The sequence below is a fragment of the Xiphophorus hellerii genome, chromosome 6, assembly GCF_003331165.1.
Source record: "Xiphophorus hellerii strain 12219 chromosome 6, Xiphophorus_hellerii-4.1, whole genome shotgun sequence".
Taxonomy (NCBI): domain Eukaryota; kingdom Metazoa; phylum Chordata; class Actinopteri; order Cyprinodontiformes; family Poeciliidae; genus Xiphophorus; species Xiphophorus hellerii.
In genome coordinates, this window is record NC_045677.1 from 3,654,837 (window position 1) to 3,676,052 (window position 21,216).

Consider the following 21,216-nt stretch of genomic DNA (forward strand, 5'->3'; position numbering starts at 1 on the left):
GTTCTGTTAATACCTTCCAAACTGTTATTTTACTTTTAGTAAATGAAGCTCTTTGCGTCTTGTTCTACGCTTCACTTCGTCCAGAGGCAGTGGACTCTCGGCTATCAAGAAACGATTGCTTGCTGGAGGCGTGGACACTGCGGAAGCTTGAAACTTTACCCAACCGCTAACTTTTGGCTGTGACGCTGGTCGCTATGAAGCTAACCGGAAATTTTCTGCGCTGTAAACAACAATCCTCCATCGTGAAGAAGGAATAGGATGGCTGTTAATCCTATTCCATGGCTGTTAATTCAATATTTGGAGGTGTGGCCAACACGGACTGGACTGGACGACTTCCTCCGCCGCCGTTGCTAAAAGTACAGACAGACTGCAATTCTGAAAACCGTTGTCATCGTTCACAACTTCTCCTTCTGTTCATTGATTCGCCTGATGGAAATTCTACCAAAGGAATCAAATTCAATTGGAGAAAGCCCAGACGGAACACTGAAGGAAAATGAGCATTGAGCAGAATTGCGTAGAAAAGCAATGGCCAGACTATCCAAGCGGAACCAAGACAAAAGCAGATTTCTGCTCCGATATCAGAAACATTGTGGCATCATTCTGTGAACTTTTAAACTGTTATGTTGTTTTGAGTGTTTATTTATGGAAATGGAAATGTTGGACTATGTGATGGACTGGTGACATGTCCAGGGTGTACCCTGCCTCTCACCTAGTGACTACTGGAGAAACACACCAGACATTTTTTTTTTCTTTAATGTCTTTGCTATTACTCAGATGCTTTGTAATTTCTATGCAATGAATTTGAGATAAGGAATCATAAGCATTTAAAAGAAGGAGATCCAGAACTTGGCTGTAGCTAAATTAGATTAAATATTCTCCAAAAACAATTGTAGATTGACAGTGTTCCCTTTAATTGCCAGTTTTAAACTCCAGCTTACAAATAAACTTGAACTAAAACAGCGCAAGGACAAAGTGAGACAGAAAAGAAAAAGAGTGTTTCATTACTGTTGGGGTTTCTCGTGCAAACAGTGATTCACTGTTTTTAATAACTTCTGGATATACAAAGAGACTTTACGCTTGTAACATTTGAAAACTGCTTTTAAACATCTCAGCTAAGTATGTGGACATGCTGTGCAAACACAACACTATTTTCAGTTTCTCAAACTACTTTGAGCAGACCTGCAGTAATAATTCAGCATTTTTCATAATGTTACTGTTGTATCCGTTAGTCTTAATTGCAAAGGCCAACATGTTCTGTTTGTGGTTGCATACGAGATTGGTGCTGGTACAATGTTTCCTCCTTCCATTTCCTGTGTTAACAACCAGCCAATGACGGTGTGAAGAATCATAAAGTAGCAATAAGATAAACTGACATTTAGTCTAAACTTGTTTTAAGATGTAAAAGTCCCCTTTGGTCTGTTCCCAATCTTTAAACCAAATTAAAATGCCAAGAGAAATATGTATTGCTGGTAAGATATGAAATGCTTTTAAACTTTTAACAGATTTTTACAGCTCCCTGCAAAAATCCCGAACCATTACTTTTGTGACGATTTTTATCAAGTCTTCAACTTTTGTATTTCTACTTTGCAAAAGACCTATTTGCATGCTGTTTCTACTAAAGTTCTTAGACCCAGTTGAGGCCCCGTTTTTGATTAATAGTCGGGACATAAGGCCAGCCTGATGCTCACATACCAATGGCCTCATTTTACAGATGATACAAAGGCAATCACGTCTGGTAAAAGGTCTGTGACCCACCAGCTGGTCACAAAGCCCCTTTCCTCCCCAATGTCCCCCTGAGCATCGTCTCCTCACCCCGGGTCCTCATGCCATCGCTGTCCCCCTTCATTTATCAGTCCTTCCTGGCCTGAATGGGCTCTGTGGTTGGTCAATAAATTCAGTGATTCAGGGGGTGGACAGTTGCAGTCGTGTTAGCGTTTGTTCACAGGCTTGTCGGAGGGATGGGCGCCGCCCAGCTGCGCTTTGTCTCCTGTGGTCCCTCATCAGGTTAGAAGTCAATGGAGAGCCTTGTGCAGAGGTGGTTGGGGCATGGATGGAGCCGCCTCTCACATGGCGTTCACACAGGGGGAGGACTGCTTCGGATCACTGTGACACTTGTTCATGTGGGGCCGTGCAACATTGCCCGGTTGCCTGTCTTGTTCTCCCGCGAGGGCCTGTGCGATCTTCAGAGCTTAGAACAAACTAATGGCTGAGGCTGCAGACTTGTAGTGGGGGGGTAAGTTGATCTGCACTCCCAGGCCTCGCAGTGCCCGTGCTGAAAAGGAGCGCACAAGTCTATCTTACGATCTCACTTTACAGATGAGACTCACAATAAAATGAGGTCAGGCCTTCATTTGGGAGTGATGGTAAATCCACTCGTTAAAACTTGCCATAGAGTAGCACTTATGCACTTTTGTGTCTTCTAAAGATGTCACATTGTTGCGGAGTTTTGGCCCCTTTCTGTGGATCAGCTGAGCCCATGCATGGGAGCAACCAAAGCCAAAGAAAAGAGACAGAAAGCCATAGATAAGGCAACACAGGGACGGCAGAGGGCATTAGGAGACGGAAAACAGAGGACAGAAAAAGACGCTCTGTGACTGAAGAGGGACTTAGAGACATGACTGAAGCCTGACTGTCATGAGAAGATGAGTTTCCATGGCCACCCAGGCAGCATTTAAGCAGGGGAGGCTCGGGGGTCCTGGGTTCTGGGCCCAGGCTGGTGAATCACACGCAACAACTAGGGATTATGTGCATAAGTGATGAGCGCTAAGCTGGCAGGTGAAGAAGGGAGGCCCAGGGACAAGGACTGCGGCATCCCTCAGGACAGCACTGTCTGTAAGAAGCAGACTTTTTTCTTTTCCACCCCAAGTGAGGATGATCTGCCATGTGAAGGGGACTCAGCCAGAGGTCCTCGAGAGCTGAAAGGGCATCCCACAGGCGGCTTTCACACCATAAGTGGCCATAACGCTGGTCTTGTGAGTCGTCTTGAGTGGCAAGAATGGGGCATCTTCACATTCAGAAATGCCAACACAAACACCCTCATGGATATGGACTGAGCTCGCAGGAGGCTAAGCCCCACATGGCAGGGCATCAGCAATGCTCTCGCTGAGTGGAGCTTTTGACCTGCAGTGCGTATAAAAGAACAGAGGTTACATTGGCGCTCGTTTTGAGACAAGGAGCTCTTGTTTCTGTCCCCGATCAACAGGTTCGCAGGTTGTTCTGATGCAGGGAATCAACCCTCGTAATGTCCACGGCCTTTACAGGAATGCGTTTGAACTTTGGTGGCACAAAGAAATCGCATTCCCGTGGTGGCACGGAAAAAAATGCACAGTTCACCAACCTACCCCCCCAATACCTTTTCAAGACGACGGTATCCCTGAACAGATTAACATGTAAATACACTTAGATGCTTTGACAATGCACTGAAATGCATATAATCTACATGCTAACGAGCGCTTTAAAGAGTTGCCACGGCTGAATGTGGTTTAAGCAACACTTTCATGTCTGGGTTTTAAAAATTAAACATGAGGCCTCTCTTGGAATCTCGAAAAGCCTTTTTTTTTAATTTGTTGAGGGATAAGGCGATGGCTGGGTTTCCCTTTCAAAGGGACTTTAATAGGGCTTCAATCTCATTCCATTTGCCTTCAAGCTGAACATATCAATGCTGTTTTTTTCCCCACCCTTTTATGCAGGATCTTGCCACATTAGATGACAGATGGAAGGTTGTGATGGTGAAATACCAGTTACTATGGTGCCAGTTGTCCTCAGCAGCTTCTCCAGGCATACCGAAGCGTCCCTCCTGAAAACCCGTCTACTGACTCGGAATAAGCTGACTTGAATCTTCTCAGGTTGTTGTTGACAAACACGAGCCTGGATGAGTCCCCTAATCTCCCGCTCCTTTATTAGCCTTTTATTGCCGTATAAACTGGTCTGAATGGATTAAAAACTAAACCTCTGTTTTCAGCCTTCTCTTATCTCACCCAGGGTTTAATCTAATGCCCTCTACCCTTTAGACATCTCTGCCTCAGCTAAACTCGACCATATTTTTGATTCAACTCATCGCCATGGTAACCAGTTATTTCCCATCCTCGTGCTCCCACCCTCGGCTTCTCTCCTCCATTGACACTGCTACCTCCTCCCTGTGCCTGCGATTTCTTCAGTTTTTTTGTCCAAATAAAACAAAGCAGAGAGTGAATGTGCTCTGAGGTAGGTAAATGTATTCAGTGACATCAGCCAGGACGGGTCTATTCTGCCGGATTCCTGTTCCACTTGTTTCCAGCCTTGTCTGGGGGCTGGACACTCTGTTGGGCCCATTGTCCCACATGTATTCCACACAGGCCTGCAATTAATAGAGGCCTTGTCTAAGGCTCCTGGAGCAGAAACTGCTATTGGGGAGGGGGGACAAAAGGCAGGCAGAGACAGGGGGCTGGGAGTTGCTAAGGGAGCAGCCCCTCCCTTCTCTCTTTATGGGGGGAATTAAAAGGGAGAAGGAGGGACGAAGAGAGAGCAGAGCCCTGGATTGAGATCTTTAAGTGATCCCTTCTGTCTGCACCCTCCCCTCCTGGCCTGAGAGGTTTTCATACCAGCCTCTGAAAAGGGAGTCCTTGCTGTATTTGATGATGAGGATGATCATTTCACTGCCTGCACGGCAGGGTGCTTGCTGACTGGGTGGGAGGAACAGCAAGCAGAGGCTGTAGCTGATAAACCAGGTGAAGAGGGGAGTGAAGGTGACGGCACCATGCAGGTGGATGTGAAGAGACATCCACAACATTTTATGCATTCTTACGGGATTGCTTGGCTCCTTCGGTCACTAAGGAGGGTGCATACACACCAACCCTGTTTAGTTCTGAACTCGAGTAGTAACCATAGAAAGTCAGATTTGTTCTGAGAGGTGTGAAAGCGCAATCGAACTCTGATGCGGACCAAGAAAAGGCAAACTTTGGTCAACCTTCAGACCGAGGTTGACCTAAGTGCTTCGGCTAGGTTTAAGTGAACTCTGGTGTGGTGCGAATGTATATGTGAACGCCAACTCCCCCACGCATCTCCTTCAGACTAGCCAGCAGCAATTAGCAAAGACCTGGTGGAACTGCACATCTGCTGAGTTCCTTATACAAGCTACTTCTGAGTGAAGCGCTGGAAAAAAAACGTTCTTAAAGGGTTAATAAAGCAGCGATGTTGTGATGACTGTCTGAAAGTGGAGTTTCAGAAAGAGCAGGAGTTTTTAAAGAGACAGAGGCCCAATTTCAAAGTATTAATATTACAGTGTCAAATTTCTTTTAAGTCATGTTTGATATATGCAGTATTTTCATAGCAACAGAAAGTAACATAGTCACTTGATTGTGCTATAAATACATAATACTGCCTCTTTAAGGATAATTATAAATATTTTTTCTGTTTTTTGCTACGTCCGTGGATTGGATCCATAACTCTCCGCTCCAGAATATTCTTTTTCTGAAATGTTTGAATGAGTTTTAAAGCATGGAAGATGTGTATTAACACAAGGCTTGACTTATTTATTTTTTATTGTGTTAATTTAAACAGTGGATGTAAACAGTGACCAGCTTCTTGGGTCATTTCACCTCTGAAAAGGGCTTGAACTCTGTCAGAGAGGACAAGGAAGTCCTACCAGCCTAATAGGTCAGAAGGTCAAATAGCCTGTACACTGACAGTTCAATTTGATGCGTTTAGCATTTGGGATGGTATAGATTCAAGATCTAAATGCTAAAAACAATTATGTTGTTTTACAGTGAGGCAATTGAGGGGGGAAAATGCAGTAATAAACCACAATAATATGATAAACCTTCTCTGAACGCTGTGGGTAAAATGTGGTTTCAGGTCATATTTTCCAGATCAAAAGGAATCCTGCTATGAAAATGCAAATAAATAAGGGCATTTTATGGATCCTCAAGACAACTTTCTAATATTTCAGAGATAAAAACAAGTGGACAGGAATACTTTTAGACAGTTGGGAAAGCAAAACAGATTTCATGTGTGATGCATTCTTAAACTACAGAGGCGATGTTTCATATACAGTTGAAATTTTTAAAAAGTAACTTGATTTCTCTAAAAGTATACTAATGTCCATTTAAACCTAATGTTTTCTGTAAAAAAAAAAGTTTATATCTTTCAAAATACAGAATTACACATTGTATTAACTGTGAATTTAAGAATTTGCTCAAAAATGTATTTGCTTTAAATCTGTCTTAGTTGTGTCTAAACCTTTGTTTTGAAATGCATCTTGGGAAAGCTTTCCTGTCATCAAAGATATTTTAATAATATCTTACACAAAGAAAGTTCCCGACCAAAAGAAAAGCTCTTTTAGGTTTTCATGATGATGAAGACAATAAGCACAGACAATTTTTATTAAATGGGATTAATGTAATGCCAGAAGGGTATTCATACCCTTTGACTTTTTTCTATTTTGTCACATTGACACAACTGAAAACTTCAATGAGCGTTTTTTTTTAATTTTTGGTGATAGATTGAGACCATGCCCCTAAATTAAGTTCTCTGCAATCAACTGCATTCAGAAGTCACCTAATCAGTAAATCTGTGTGTATTATATTCTCAGTGTAAATCCAGCTAGTCTGCCAAGGTCCTCGGTGGTTTGCTTGAAAACATTATAGAGCAAACAAAACCTAGGATACCAGCAGGCACGTCACGGTTAACGCAGGGTTAAACAAAATCTCAGTAAAACATTTTGGTTGCGACGTTATGGTTTGGATATCAGTGGCATGGTCCCTGGGGGCCCCGGGCTGTTGGCCTCCCTAACAAGGAAGAGGGGGGGATCTAAAAATGACAAAGAAACTTAATTTTAAAAAATTATTTAGCGTAGTTTAATCTTAATAGTATGTGCCTGAATTTTCCCTGACAAACTCCTGTGGGTTCCAGAAATGGAGCTAAATAGCCAATCATATGTGGTTCCTAGGGAAAAATGAGAAAACATTTGACCAATCAGCATTGCTGAATTTAATAAGCAGGAAATATGACCCTGCTTAGAAGATGCCGGAACGTTTTTGGGTTGCTACGGTGATAAAATTCGTGATGGCGACGATGGCAGTCGAGGAGGGAAGCTTAGACAGAATTCTCCACCTTCAATGACAGTACAGAGGATTGTTCCAGATGGCCAGTAAGCTACAGCTTCCGTTGCTCATTGTGCTTTCTAAGTTTTAGCAACCATATTGCTCTGCTCTTTTTTTCGGTTTATTTTTCGTCAGCTGCTAACAACTGTTAGTTAGTAATCAGTTATGAACGTTGCCGTGGTTTATATGATGCTTTTATTGCAGTTACAATGCTAATACCGCTCTGGGTAAATGTTGCTAAGACTTCTTTTTTAGAAATCGTTAACAATAATAATGACTGCTTTTGGGTTTCTGCTGCTGTTCTAATGTTAACGTTTGGTTGATATGTTTGCCGGATATAAGATGGCCGTTCTGATGTGATGTAGCAGTAGGACGAGCTTAAGGCCTGTTTACTGATCTTTGAACAACCATATTTGTAATATTTGCAGCTGGATCAAACTTTAGAAAGTACGAAGCCCCCCAGGGGCCATAGGGAATTGTTCTTTTGCATTCCCCCGCAAATATTTTTTGCATTCCCTCGCAATACGTTTGGGTTACCACGCAATCATTTTTGCGTTCCCTCGCAATATTCTTACCGCAATATTTGCTGCTCTATTTTGTATGCGGTCACAAATGTCAATTTAAAATTTCAAATATATACACATCTAAAGAGCCTCAGTGAAAACGTGTTTATTATTAACTCATTGATGCGAAGAACTGATTGAAAATCGATTTATTCACTGCATGTTTATGTCTGTTTGTTTATGGTTGAGATGGAACCGCACATGAAATCGGCCCTTTATTAACCATTCAGACCAACACAAAAGAGACACAATCAAAACTGTCAGATGACTCACTACCCCGCAATAATAACTCAGAAAAAGTCCAAATAGTTTGGATGTATTATTTATTTATTTATTTCTTATGAAAAGTTTCTGTCTGTATCATAGGTTTGTGGTGTATTTCTATCCTAAAGAAAAAGATATAAAAGTTCAGATATTTCACAACGAGATATTAACATGTGGAAAAACCTCACAAAAGCCTTATAACACGGATGTCAGTCTCCAGTTCTCAAGGGCCACTGTCCTGCAACTTTTAGATGTGTCTCTGCTGCACCACACATTAGCAAGGCTCTGGAGAACTGATCTACACAAGGAGGAGATAATGAAGCCATTTCATTCCAGTGTTTCATACCTGAGGTACATCTAAAAACTGCAGGACAGCGGCCCTTGAGGACTGGAGTTTGACACCTGTGGCTTACAGTATTCAGTCATGAACTAATGACTAATCATTTCATTAATACGAGAGAACGCAATAGCAAAAAAAAAAAACATCGCCCCATCTCCTAAGGGGCCCTGTTGCCCAGGGTCCCAAATTTTGAAGGGGCCCCAAAGATTTTGATTTTCTGTTTAGTTTTTTTTTGTTGTTGTTGTTTGGTTGTTTGTTTTAAGTAGAATGTTTTACAAATGTTGTACTTTATACTTTATTTTATTTATTTATTTGATGGGGACCAGTAGAAACATATACTGTATGTTTTATACAGCATTTATAGCCATGGCTAATTTACTCTGCTGGTCCCTAGAAGGATCTTTATATAACCCTACAGACCCACATTAGGTGAGTTGTATTCATATTTGGGGATTTTTATGAATATAAAAAATATAAAATATTGGAAAATGTCTTTGGAAACAATATGGCGTCATATCGCACCTATACCATGCATCAATTCACACTACTGACATACAGGATTACATATTGATATACTGTAATTTGCATTAGTAAAATAAATTTTCCTCAGTAACTGGGGCACCAATCCAGCCCTTGGACCAATCCCTGTTTAGCAGAGATCCTGATTGTTAGAAAAATGCATTGGCTTTGCTTTTGGTTATGTTCCAGCAGAACCTGGTTAAGTTCTTATGATTTCTGGGTTAATATTATATTTATATAAAATATTTATATATTATAACTATACTTACTTTTATCCTATACCAGTGTGTTTTAGTTTTTTTGGGGTAGGAAGGCCTCTGCTGTCTGGTGTCATTAATTGATTCTCTTCAGGCTTAATAGAATTGATTCAGAGTTAAACTTCTAGGTAATCATAGAGTTTGGTATTTTTCACAATTTTGAGTCTACTTCAGAGTTTGCTTTTGACACTGATTTAGTGATTAAATGCTGTACATTTTGCAATTTACTGGACATACCTTTTACTTTTAGCTAATGTCACCCTTCATGTGTTTTGCTGTATGAAGAATGTCATATTTTTGTGCAATTGTAGTAATTGTTTTACTGTTCATTAGAATCCTTATATTGGAAATGCAGAGGCACGTTACTGCTACCAGGACTTTTTTTTTTTTTTTACCATAATCGCTTCACTCAAAGCTGAATACCAAATTATGACACACTTTTCAGATTTGTTTTTGGTGGTATTTTTTAATTTGCAAAACCGTAGTTGACTTCATTGACTTCAGAATTATGTACAACTATGATGATATAGTTTTTGACATAGAATTATGAAAGATTATAATTGACGTTTGTGGGTTTATGTAACCATAATACATTTTTCTCTCCCTAAGACCAAATAGTACTTCTCCAAAGTACTATTTGGAGAATGTGAGAAAAATGTGTGACTTATTTATGATGATGTAACCACGACCTGAAACAGATGAAAAGTAGTACATTTACTTCAGGAATTTTTTCTCTTTCGCTTTTCACAAGGCTGGTTTTTAATGCTTCCAACTGTGACTTTGCAAGTTTTTGTATATTTATCAGTAACCGGACAGGTAGCCAATAAGAGCGCCTTGCCGCACGAGCCCTCGCCTGCTCTGCACCGTATCCCGCGCGCTTATTGGACAAGCGGAGGGAACCCCGACGTGTCACACGAGCCGCTCGCGTGCATGCTGCGATTGCATAAATACCGAGCAGAATCGCTTGTGTCTGGAGTGCTGCAGTTGGGCTCGGAGACAGCTCGGACTGCTGTCATTTTTTATAGTCAGCTAGCTACCCTGAGAGCTGCCAGGAGACGGCGGGACTCTCGGCCGTTTACTTTTCGGTTGTTTTTCCACTCTCATGCGAACCTGAAGATGCCAGCCGGTACGTTCGAAAGAGCATCTCCGTCTGGCGTTGCGGCCGTCCCGGCAAGAGGCGACTGTACCCCAGGGAAACCCCGCACTCTGTCAGAGAACAGAAAGGTAGGCTTTCTGAGCGCAATCATTTTACTTACACATGTAATAACTTTTATACCCTAACAACAACAACACTAACTGCATTTTTACCTGCTCGTGGAAGTCCTCCAAGCCAATTATGGAGAAGCGGCGACGCGCGCGCATCAATGAGAGCCTGGGTCAGCTGAAGACCCTCATCCTGGACGCGCTCAAGAAAGACGTAAGAGTCTCAGCGAGCCACTGTCAATGACTTCTTCAAATGTAATGAGAGTTTTAAAACACATCTGCTCTGTTTTTGTCTGAAGAGCTCCAGACACTCCAAGCTGGAGAAGGCCGACATCCTGGAGATGACGGTAAAGCACCTGAGGAACCTCCAGCGGCTTCAGATGACAGGTATGTAAGCTCAGTCACCTCGGTTTTAGTTTTATATTAATAAGTACACAGTATGTGTACTTTTTGACTGTGAAAATGTTGCCTTGAAGAGACATTAATTACAGAGTTAAGAAAAGCACACCAACAGGAAAAAAAAGAATGGTTAAAATTTTTACCAATTAAACTGCTGTAACAATTTACATACCTTTTTTTATTTGGATACATTTTATCCAGCATTTGTTCTAGAAATTGTGCAAGTTTAACAGCTACAAAATAAACTAATTAGGCAATTAATTTGACTTGGTTTTACATCTAATTAATTCAGACATTATACTTAGTCATATTCAATAAATTAGAATATGCCTTCCAATGAGTCTTGTCAGATTGGACATACCTTTTGAAAATAGTCTTTAAACAGGTATTAAACATACTTTTCATATAGACCTTTTTTTGCTTTTAAAAATGTTGGTTGAGTGTACTGTAAGAAGAAAATCATAATTAGCAAAAATAAAGGCTTTAAAGCATAATGACAGTAATTAATTGATACAACACATTTCACATAGTGAATTGAGGTGAAATGAACTTTTAAAAATAATATTCTAATTTATTGAGTATGACTGTAAATGAGTAGTTTAATTATTCCAGTAAATGAGGATGGGACTATTATTGTTTTTAGAACGACTTGAATTGTAGATATTTGCAATATCTGACAGTTTATATTTTTTAATCTAATGGAAGTTCAAAATGTCTGGACAAGCAGCTGGATAACGGCACGTTTAAGATTTCTGTAGCCAGAATCATATCATGCATTTAAACGTTTAGGTTCATAAAGATAAATACACTTGATTATTGGAATTAAAATGAAAGTTTTACAGCTGCACTCATTAGTGCATGCATGTGACATTTTTTCAGTGTTATAAACCTCAGCATCCTAAGTTTGACTTCATCATTATGAATATTGAATACCATTTCTAAATTAGCTAAAAGCTGGACACAAACTAAAACTCTGCTCCAAAACTTGAGCTTTCTTAACCACAAGTTTTATGACTGTACTAAACGTTTACAAAGTTGTTATATTCATTCACAACATGACGCATAAAAGCATATCAGCCTTAATGTTGGACACTTCACACGATGAGTAACTGCTGACCAAACCAGCATCGTTAAACATTACATTTACAAGTAGCCTGATGAAAATAAAGCTAAATCTATATCTAATATTTAAAAGCCTCCGCAATATTTTTTAAGTGTGCTTAGCCTACCTATAACTCTATCAGATGAAAACCAAGCAGAACTCTCCGTTTTTAATCCTTTCTGCCTAGTTTTGGGTGTTATGTGTTTGAAATGTCTTAGGTTGTTTGCCCTTCTTTCCATTTCTTAACATTTTTTTCTTCTTCTCTAGCGGCTTTAAACACAGACCCATCCATCCTGGGGAAGTACCGAGCTGGATTCAGCGAGTGCGTTGGAGAGGTTACCCGTTTCCTGTCCACGTGTGAAGGGGTCACGGCCGAGGTGAGGACTCACCTCCTCAGCCACCTTGCGGCCTGTGTGACCCAGATTAACCTGTATGGACCTCACCTGGGCGACCTGGGACAGACCAGCGGTACACAGGTCACCGCGCCTCCGGGCCTGCGGGCGCCCCTCAAGGGTGGTTCACTATCACCCGAAGCCATGAAACTGTACGGAGGCTTCCAGGTGGTGGCATCGCCAGACGGACACTTTGCGTTTCTTATTCCCGGCGCAGCTCTCACACCTCTGAGTGTACAAAACTGCCACCATGTGTCACCTGTCGCACCTGCTGTCACCTCAGACTCTGTGTGGAGACCATGGTAGGAACCATGGAGGGGGAAAAAATTGACAATAAGACAATAAATCATATTGTACATTTTGTAAATGTTTTTGTAAATTTAGGGAATACTTCTTAGCAGATTATTTTATCTACATTTGTATTGTATTGGTATACTTGAATGGGAAGAGATATTTATCTGTCTCTTTGCCTTAGTCGACATAAAATGCTGATTGTTCTTTAAAGCACTGCCTGTACATAAATAAATAAAACGTGTTTATAATGTGTAAAAGATGTGTTATTTAAAAAGAATAGCCATCTGACCATATTACTTTCATTTATTCTCTACCCACACTTTATTGTCTCAGTTTTCTGGCTGGATTAAATATTTATTTAAAGAGGTAAAAATCCTAAAACGGTTCTTGTCATATTCAAATAGATGAAACTTGACTCAAAAGGGTTCAAAATCTGAGTTTATGTTTATAAGACACTGGCTCAGCAGGGTCAGTCTAAGTGTTGTCTATCATTAGGCTGGCCGTCCTTACATCTGTCCTGAATATTAGGCTGGGGATTCTACACAACACTCAGCACAGACCCTGGAAAGACAAGGCGTTCCCACCAATAGACTGGTTTCTGAGGGATCACGGCCTACAGGATGTATCAGACCAACTAAAGCCAGCTGAGCCCAAAATCACAAGAGTGACGGTTTAGAGATGTCTACAGTGCGGCTTGGAGGCCACTTGTGTGCCTCTGGACTGATTTTGTTTGGTTCCAGATCCACAGTTTGAGAAAGGTGCATATTACTGCCAGGCCAAACTAAAGTAATTTCTTTTTTATCGGCAAATTTAAATCATTTTATATTAGGTTGAGCACAAAGTATTCATCTTCTAATAGTCATGGTTTTTACTTTCTTTTTAAATTCATAGTAAACAGGGTCACAAAATCCATTGACATTTACTCAAACTCTGACCTGGATTCATGCAAGACTTCAGTTAATTGATCTATTGATCTTTCCTAAACATAGCAAATGTTTTTCAAAAATAGGGTGGCTGAAGCCATGTCCTTGTGGAAAAATCCTTTTTTTGTGGCTCCCAAGCACTTTCTACGGAAAAGGATTAGGGCCACCGAAAAAAAAAAAAAAAAAGAATTCAGACTTTAAAGTCAGAATTATTATTATTTTTTTTTTCAGTGGCCCTAATCCTCTTCCGTAACTTTCAGCTTGACCATCCCGTGTGGACACCACTAGTAATACACCAAACATACCAGTAGGTGGCAGTAAAAGTGGATGTTCTCAGAATTCAGATAGGCAAAATTTATTTCCCTCTCCACTCTAAAATAAAAGAGATTGATTACCTTTAAAGGTGGATTTATTCTAAAAAATGGTATTATCATCACTAGAAGACGTGTCCTCAGTCAGCATCATCCTCATATTGATGCAAACACTCCAGATTTATAGGCAAGGCAAGTTTACTTCTATGGCACCCATTCATACACAGTGCAGTCCAAAGTGCTTTCCAGGATATTGGAAGAAAAGCAAAGAAAAAATAAAGTATAAGCATCACAGCAATGCATAAGAGATAAATGTTAAATTAAAATATGAATATTAAAAACATTAAAGAAACAGCTGTTTATTTGTCAGATTATTTGATAAAAAGCTGCTGTAAGCAAAAATGTTCTCAGTCCTGATTTACAGGAACCAGCAGTTTGATATCTCAGGTTTTCAGGGAGTTTGTCCAGAGATGAGGAGTGTGCTGGGATGGGAAATGTCCTGGGAATACTGAGTAAGTAGGTACCTGAATGTTTAGGCGTGTACATAGTTCATACTTGAGACTCCGAGATTTTGCTCTATAGAACAATAGTGGAATTTTAAAATCTAGTCTTTTACAAACGGAGAACCACTGCAGTGTTTTAAGAACTGGAGTGATATGATCTATTTTCCTGCCATTGGTCAGAACTCTGGCTTCAGCCTTGTGGATGAGCTGCAGCTGATTTTTTTTTACCTATACTAGTGTAAACATTATTAATCTACTGAAAATAAAGGCATGCACCAGTTTTTCTGTCCTTTTTTGACAGAAAACTCTTCATTCAGGCAATATTTTTAAGATGTGACAGACAGACTTTGTAGTTGTCAAAATTTAGATTTGAGCTCAAAACAACAACCAGGTTCCTTGTATGCTCCCAGTAAACTTTTTAACCAATTTGTACAATAGACTGAATTTGACTACACTGTTTGATAACTAGATTCAGTTGGAACTGTTTTTGTAAAGTGCCTTCAGATGATTTGTTGTGAATTGGTGCTGTACAATTATGTCAATTACATACAAGCCCCACATCATGGCCCCGGTCCTTTTCCTTGGGCAACATACATGGATTCAAACCTAAAGGACGTTTTGTGCTGACTATGCACCACTTTGTTTCTATATTGAGGATGTTTCATACTGACCCAGCACCGTTTGTACCCAAGAGGACGTCTCATACCAACCAAGCATCGAGCCATACCAGGAAAATAGTCGATTGGTCCTAAGTTCACACCAACTATAAGCTGTGTTTCCTTTGGCCATAATTGCACAACTTGATATTTCAAAAATAAATTAAGTCAATGGACATTTTAAAAAATGAGGATGAGGCGCTTCAAAATTGGTTTATTTTTGAAAACTGCAATTGAAACCCATTTTCGCATCAGGACTCATATGATCAACAACCGAATGTTGCCCCTGGCCCAAACCATGAAGAAGAATACGACAGGAAATAGTTTGAGGATGGTGGTGCTGCATTTTTTTAATTACTTATTGATTATTCACGTGTGATTTTAATTGCATCTCTTATTAAATGGAAACACCGCAATTGTGCAATTTTGCTTTTTCGACCGTTTCAGAATACAGTCAGTTTTGCGCACATTTGTAATGGAAACACAGCTGAACCTATCTAGGCTCTGTTTATATTAGCTTCATTCTGGATTTCTGTTAAAGTGCTGATCCAAAGACATCTGTTTCACCTCAACAGATATTGAAACCCAGAACTTAACTTTGTGTTGTTTTAGTTAAGCTGAGAAGGTGCCTGACAGTAAAGAGAACTCAAAGACAAAACGAGAGCCCCTCCACTTATCACATCATTTGAGAAGACCCTCCGAAACCCAAAAACAAAGACGGGCCCCCCTCAGTGGCTCCTCTCATTGTGACCCTCTCCATCTTCATAAAGGGCCTTCCACTTGTTTATCCAAGAAAAGGTTTAATAGCAGGGAGGGGGAGGACCATGCTGTCACTTTCACCACCGTAAAGAAGGCTTATTGTTGCTTGCTCCCTGAGGTCCTGTGCCTAAAGGCTTTCTCAAGAACTAACCAGGCCACGCTGTGCTCTACACAGAAGAAGACCCATTAAGACACTGACAGTTTACTTAGCTATGTCACGGAAAAGTTGAGCAGCCTTCAGAGACACATATTCATTTGCGTCAGGTTGTGCCTGATCACTTTTTATTCGTCTCCCCGCCCCTACCTAATTGAACTCTTTTTGGGGAAGCGGTACATGAAGATTAGCATGGTAAACATGAAACTGGGAAGGGCCTGCCCCTTCCGTCCGCTCCATGATTGATGGTGTCCTCTTAGAATTGGAGAGTGGACGGTGATGGTTTCTCTGTGACACACACCGGAAACCTCTCTGGGTGAATTGTTCTTAGAGCCGTTCTGGTACTTGATGGGGGTCGAAGGAGGCAGAGGTTCACATCACAGTTAGCGCATATATTATGCACTCTGTATCAATGGTGAATGAACAGTACTCTTTGTCACTTGACTCCAATTACAACAATATTTCTTTCTATTCTTTTTGAACTTAGAACTTAGAAGTGGAGGAGAAGCTTCCGACAGCAAATTTACAATCCCACTGACGTGCGACAGGAAAATTTCACACACACACCTTTCTTCTTCCAAATAATGTTTATGTTTTTGAAGGAGGAATCCTCCTGTAGAAAACACCAAAAATGATTCTTGTGGATCACAATCTATTCTGACTCATTTGCTGTCCCACCTTCCAATTACACTAGCTGGTTGCATTTTGAATATCATTGAGCTTGGCAGGATAACTGTGAAACAGCAAGATAGATTTTTTAAATTGTTTTAAGTAAACAGAAATGAAGTGAATTATCTGGTCTTGGGTCTTGGTTTGGGTCTTTTACTATTTTTGTTAGTAATTTTGAAAACCACGCATCATCATCTGAGGCAGACTTTAGAAAGGGCTTACAGGGCAGTAGCCCAGGGCCAAAGACTTTTTTTGTTTGTTTATTTTAATGAATGTGTGTTATGCATTGTACTCACATAAGCCCATATCAGATTAATTGTATTAATATTTTGGGATTTTTATAAATGTAAACAATACTCAACTATTTTAAAATATTGAAGTTATAGCAATTTCTTTGGGAACAACATGGAGCTACTGCATTAAACCTGCCATGCATCAATTTCTCTGTAGAACCACTTAATAATGTCTTGTTAAGTGGTTAAGTGGTTAACATTAGTAGAAGAATTTTGTGTAGTGGATTCTCCAGGTTTTGGTGCCAGGTTGTAAATCCGGCCATGATCATGTTGGTCTATCACATAAAATAATAAAAAACACTGAAGACTTGTGGTTGTAACATAAGTAGGAAAAACTCAAGGAGTATGAATGCTTCTGCAAAGTACCAAAAAAAAAATACCTATAAGCTGGAATTTCTGATACTTATGCGTGGCTATATTTTCATGTCTTACAACAATAGCCTCTTCAGAAAGTACTTATGCAGTTGGTAGCTTAAGTGTGGGAGGTATTTCAGATGTTTGGTGGCAAATAAACCACTCAGTGTTGCACTCGCTCTCTGCTAGAACTACTACTGCTAGACAATGCCGCCTGCATGTATGCATAATAAAACCCTCTCCATCTGGGAGGCTCAAAACAAAATGAGGCTCGCTTTTTGGAGAGCATGATCCAGAAGGTCATAGTTCTTCTTTCTCAAGACTATAGTTCCACAATAATTGTAATGTGATGATAAGGAGCTTATAGCTTGTTGTTGTGTTCCAATTGGGATAGACAAGACAAAGGCCAGCAAACCAGTACGATGAAAGATTACCATTATGGTGACATCGCCATGTCCACTTAACACCCACATCAGGTCAGCTGTTCTTAATTTGGTCACCAACCCCAGTTTAGCTTAGATCCAGGGGTCTGGATGCCTGGAGGGGGAAATCGTGACCTCTGTTTGTAAGCAAGGCTCCCAGTCTGAGGGGGAAAAACGGCCCATTTGTGTTCTTGAGATGTTTGGGTCATTGTATCATGGAGGAGTGAGTGTTGTCCTCTCATTGGGTAAGAGAGTGGAGCTAATAGGCACCTACCTACCCAATAGGAGCTGGTCTTGGGAATCATTTCACATCTGAATGAAATTATTTCAATGATGCTGAGAGGAGGAATACTTTTAGTGTTAACCTTAATCCCTTGTTTTTTAGATAAAGTGATAAAGTACTGACCAAAACCCCTTAAAAGGTCTTCACGTTCCTGCGGTATCATAATGTCTAACTGGATATTCTTAAAGGTGCAGTATGTAAAAATCAACTTTTTTGAGCTTTACATCATGTTATAATGTTCTTCCCTCATCAGAAACAAACCTTGAATGTTGCTATGATCCTTTCGTGCATGTTTGAGAAATCCTGTCATCTCTCGTGGAAACCATCCAGCTGTGTAAAACATCTGGGTGAACCTAGCCCCGCCTTCAAGGACAAAGCTCCTCCTCTGAGCTGAAGTTTTCAGGCTTCCACCACACAGAGCCCATATCCACCTCAACTGTCCCTCTCAGCGTTATTGTCTCAGTTGTTGGCAGACGATCCAGCAGCTATTAGCAAACACCTGGTGGAACTGCACATCCACTGAGCTCATTATATGAGCTACTTCACTTGTGAAAATGATGCAAAAGTGTTAATACAAGAGCATTGTTTTTGATGACTCCCTGAAAGCAGAGTTTTAGAAAGAGCAGGAGTTATTAAAAAGACAGACGCCCAAATTCCAGGCATTAAATTACAAAGTCAAATTTCTTTTAAGTCGTATTTGATATATGCAGCATTTTTATAACAGTTTAGGGTAACTTGATTGTGCTATAAAGTGGCACTATGTGCCTAGTAGAAAATACACAATTCTGCCCCTTTAATGCATTTTTAATTTTTAGATAGCAAGTTGGTAATGTGGACGCTGTCTTGAGTTATTTCAGATCTTCTGATCACAATTCTTTCACAATTCTTCCCCTCTCCCCCCACCCTAGCCTCCATGCACTGGGCCTTAGCTGACCTTTACTCCTTGTCCTGAGGTGGTGGCTTGCCCTCTCCACCTCTAGGTTCCCTGGTCAGTCTGAACACTGTGGGAACCTCCCCCCCCCCACAACCTCCCACTCTGGTGCTTTGTATTGTTCTGGACAGATAAAGTCTCCTCCCCTGTTTCTTTCCTTTTCAATCTGTTTAGAGCGTGGAGTCCTGCTGTAAAAAAAAATCTCAGTGCACAGGATAAAGAGATGAGATCTCACAGCAGATTGTTCTCCTCCCTCACAGGGAGGCACCAGGCGCTCTGTCTCTGTTCACTGAGCACTGGGAGACACTGGTTTTTACTGGCAGGTGATAGGGGATTAAGGATGACTCCATTAGTGTCTCATGTTATTCCAGTGTACTGTGTCTTGAGAAAGCATTCATTCCTCTTGAACTGTTTCACATTTGCCAGTTTACCACCACAAACAGCAATGCACTTAACTGGGTCTACTTGGGATTTACTGGGTCAGACTGATGGGTATCGGCAAATTTGCACTGAGGAACTAAAATAATTCAAAGTTTTGTAATGGGTTTAAAATTTTTCCTTGGAAAGGTGAGGTCAAGGAATAGGATTCCATTCCAGTATTTTTGCTCCAATCATACAATAATGCATTGGATATATAAAATATTTTTTAGTACAGAAATATGGAGACTTGCAGTTCCACCAGGTGTTTGCTAATTGCTGCTGCTGCTAGTCTGAAGGAGCTGAGTGGTATATTTAATACCTATTTCTAGGATATTATTTTCAAAGATACTTTTAATCTGACAAACGAGCCTCATTGGAACACATATTCTAATTTACTGAATGTGACTGTGCATAAAGGCAGGTTGTCATCTGGCCTTTGGTAAGAAGATCCTCGGTTTGAAACCAAACCAGGATCTTTCTACATGAGTTTGTTCTCCCTGCATGCTTGTGTTTGTGCTTGTTTATTGTTATAATTGGAGTATCTGAGCAATTAACCAATGCTAGGTTAATTGAGCCCTCTAAACTGCCAGTAGCGTTTGTCTCTGTGTTGGCCTGTAATGAACTGGCAACCTTGAATGTAACGTCTATTTTGCTTAAAAGGAAGAATAGTCAGTATAAGCAACATTTTTGAGCTTTACATTATGTTATAACGTTATTCCTTCATTAAAAGCATACCTGGAGTATTGTCGTGATTCTTTAATGCATGTTTGAGAAATCTCCCATAGCAACCATTCAGGGGTGCCTGCTCTCTTAGAGCTCCTCCTTGGAGCTGCAATCTCCAACTGAGCTTCCCCCTCACAGAGCAGCTCTCCTCCACCCTTCCCTCACCCCCACCCCACCCAGCTCCCTCAGACTAGCTGCAGCAGCAATTAGCAACATTAGACTAGCAACACAACTGGTGCAACTGCGTGTCTCCATAGCTTATCATAGGAACTACTTCTCAATCCAGTCCTCCTAAGAATGTTGTTAAAGGCTTATTGGCAAAAACATTAAGTGATGAACATGGAACGTCGGACGGAGCAGGAGCTTCTTAAAGGGACAGAAGCAAATTTCAAAGCATTAAATCGCAAAGTCAATTTTTTGAACTTATTTTTGATATATGCAGCATTTTCTTAATGACTGAACTTGTAGCTTCATTATGCTATAAAATGCCACTATGTGCCTGATAAATACATATTACTGCCCCTTTAAGAACTCCTGAAGACCTTCACAAGCCGTCTACTGACCCTGCATGGATAAACAGTTACAGACAATGATTGTCAGCATGATTGTTTTGTATGTCTACTAAATCAATTGTAACACTTACATCACTAGTTGTGGTTTTGTTTATCTATTTATACTTGCATATTGGTCCTAAGTGTTTTATTGTTTTTAAGGTGTAAAGCATTTCGAACTGCCTGGTTGCTGAAATGTGCTATGCAAATAGACTTGAATTGACTGTAATAGTCTAATTTCTCCTTTAGAACATTAAATATTTACAGCCCACATTCGTCCTGTTATCTAAAGCAATAGTTTCAGATAAGTGAGAATTAGTTTCAGTTTAGGCGATCCAATCAGAGCTTTGGAAATCTGACCGCTTCATCTTGTTTTTGTCCTGGTTAATGTGATGCCATTCACATCACATTGAAGAGCTAATTGAACCCCTGCCATTCGACCCTTGTTAACCACCAGTAAGTGCTGTATTCAAGGTGTAGCCATCTGTGTGCCTTGCTGTGCAAAGGGGGAACCTCCTCCTGCACTCTTTTGTCATCCCTCTGAGTCTTCAGGACCAGAGTGCTGACCACAGGACGACCGGTCAGTCTCTGTGGATACTATGAAACTATGAATCAAAAACATGTGATAAGTAAAACAAAAAGTTAGCATGAACAAAAACGTCTAAGCACTTGAAGACTTCTTAAACGTGGATAACCAAAACTTCAACACAGATGTCCAGCAGGTGTCTCTACTCCAAAATGTTTTAGATTTTTCAGTGTCAGAGTTCACAGTTGGTCAAAAACGTACAGGATTTAACTTGCATCAGTATTTGTTTGGTGTATGAGATAAAACCAATCTGCAGTGTTCTTTAC

General features: G+C 40.4%; 1 protein-coding gene and 1 long non-coding RNA gene across 2 annotated transcripts; one reads left to right on the forward strand and one right to left on the reverse strand.

Moving 5' to 3' along the window:
* Nucleotides 1-632: 632 nt before the first annotated feature.
* LOC116721650 (uncharacterized) lies at nucleotides 633-21,162 on the reverse strand. Its single transcript, XR_004339645.1, has 3 exons — nucleotides 21,152-21,162; nucleotides 17,195-17,196; nucleotides 633-769 (listed from the first exon to the last, which is right to left on the reverse strand). It is a non-coding gene; the product is annotated as an uncharacterized LOC116721650 (long non-coding RNA).
* On the forward strand, nucleotides 8,383-12,651 carry LOC116721605 (transcription factor HES-1-like). Its single transcript, XM_032565470.1, has 4 exons — nucleotides 8,383-10,246; nucleotides 10,344-10,439; nucleotides 10,525-10,612; nucleotides 11,994-12,651. The coding sequence occupies exons 1-4, from the start codon at nucleotides 9,785-9,787 to the stop codon at nucleotides 12,422-12,424; spliced, it is 1,077 nt and encodes a 358-aa protein (XP_032421361.1). The 5' UTR covers nucleotides 8,383-9,784; the 3' UTR covers nucleotides 12,425-12,651.
* Nucleotides 21,163-21,216: the final 54 nt, after the last annotated feature.

What these genes read in the sequence shown, in the direction of transcription:
- LOC116721605 (XM_032565470.1), top strand. Translation starts at nt 9,785, where the DNA reads ATGCTTCCAACTGTGACTTTGCAAGTTTTTGTATATTTATCAGTAACC. An exon ending in CTCTGTCAGAGAACAGAAAG is followed by an intron (nt 10,247 to 10,343) that starts GTAGGCTTTCTG and finishes TGCTCGTGGAAG; the next exon opens with TCCTCCAAGCCAATTATGGA. An exon ending in CCAGCGGCTTCAGATGACAG is followed by an intron (nt 10,613 to 11,993) that starts GTATGTAAGCTC and finishes CTTCTTCTCTAG; the next exon opens with CGGCTTTAAACACAGACCCA.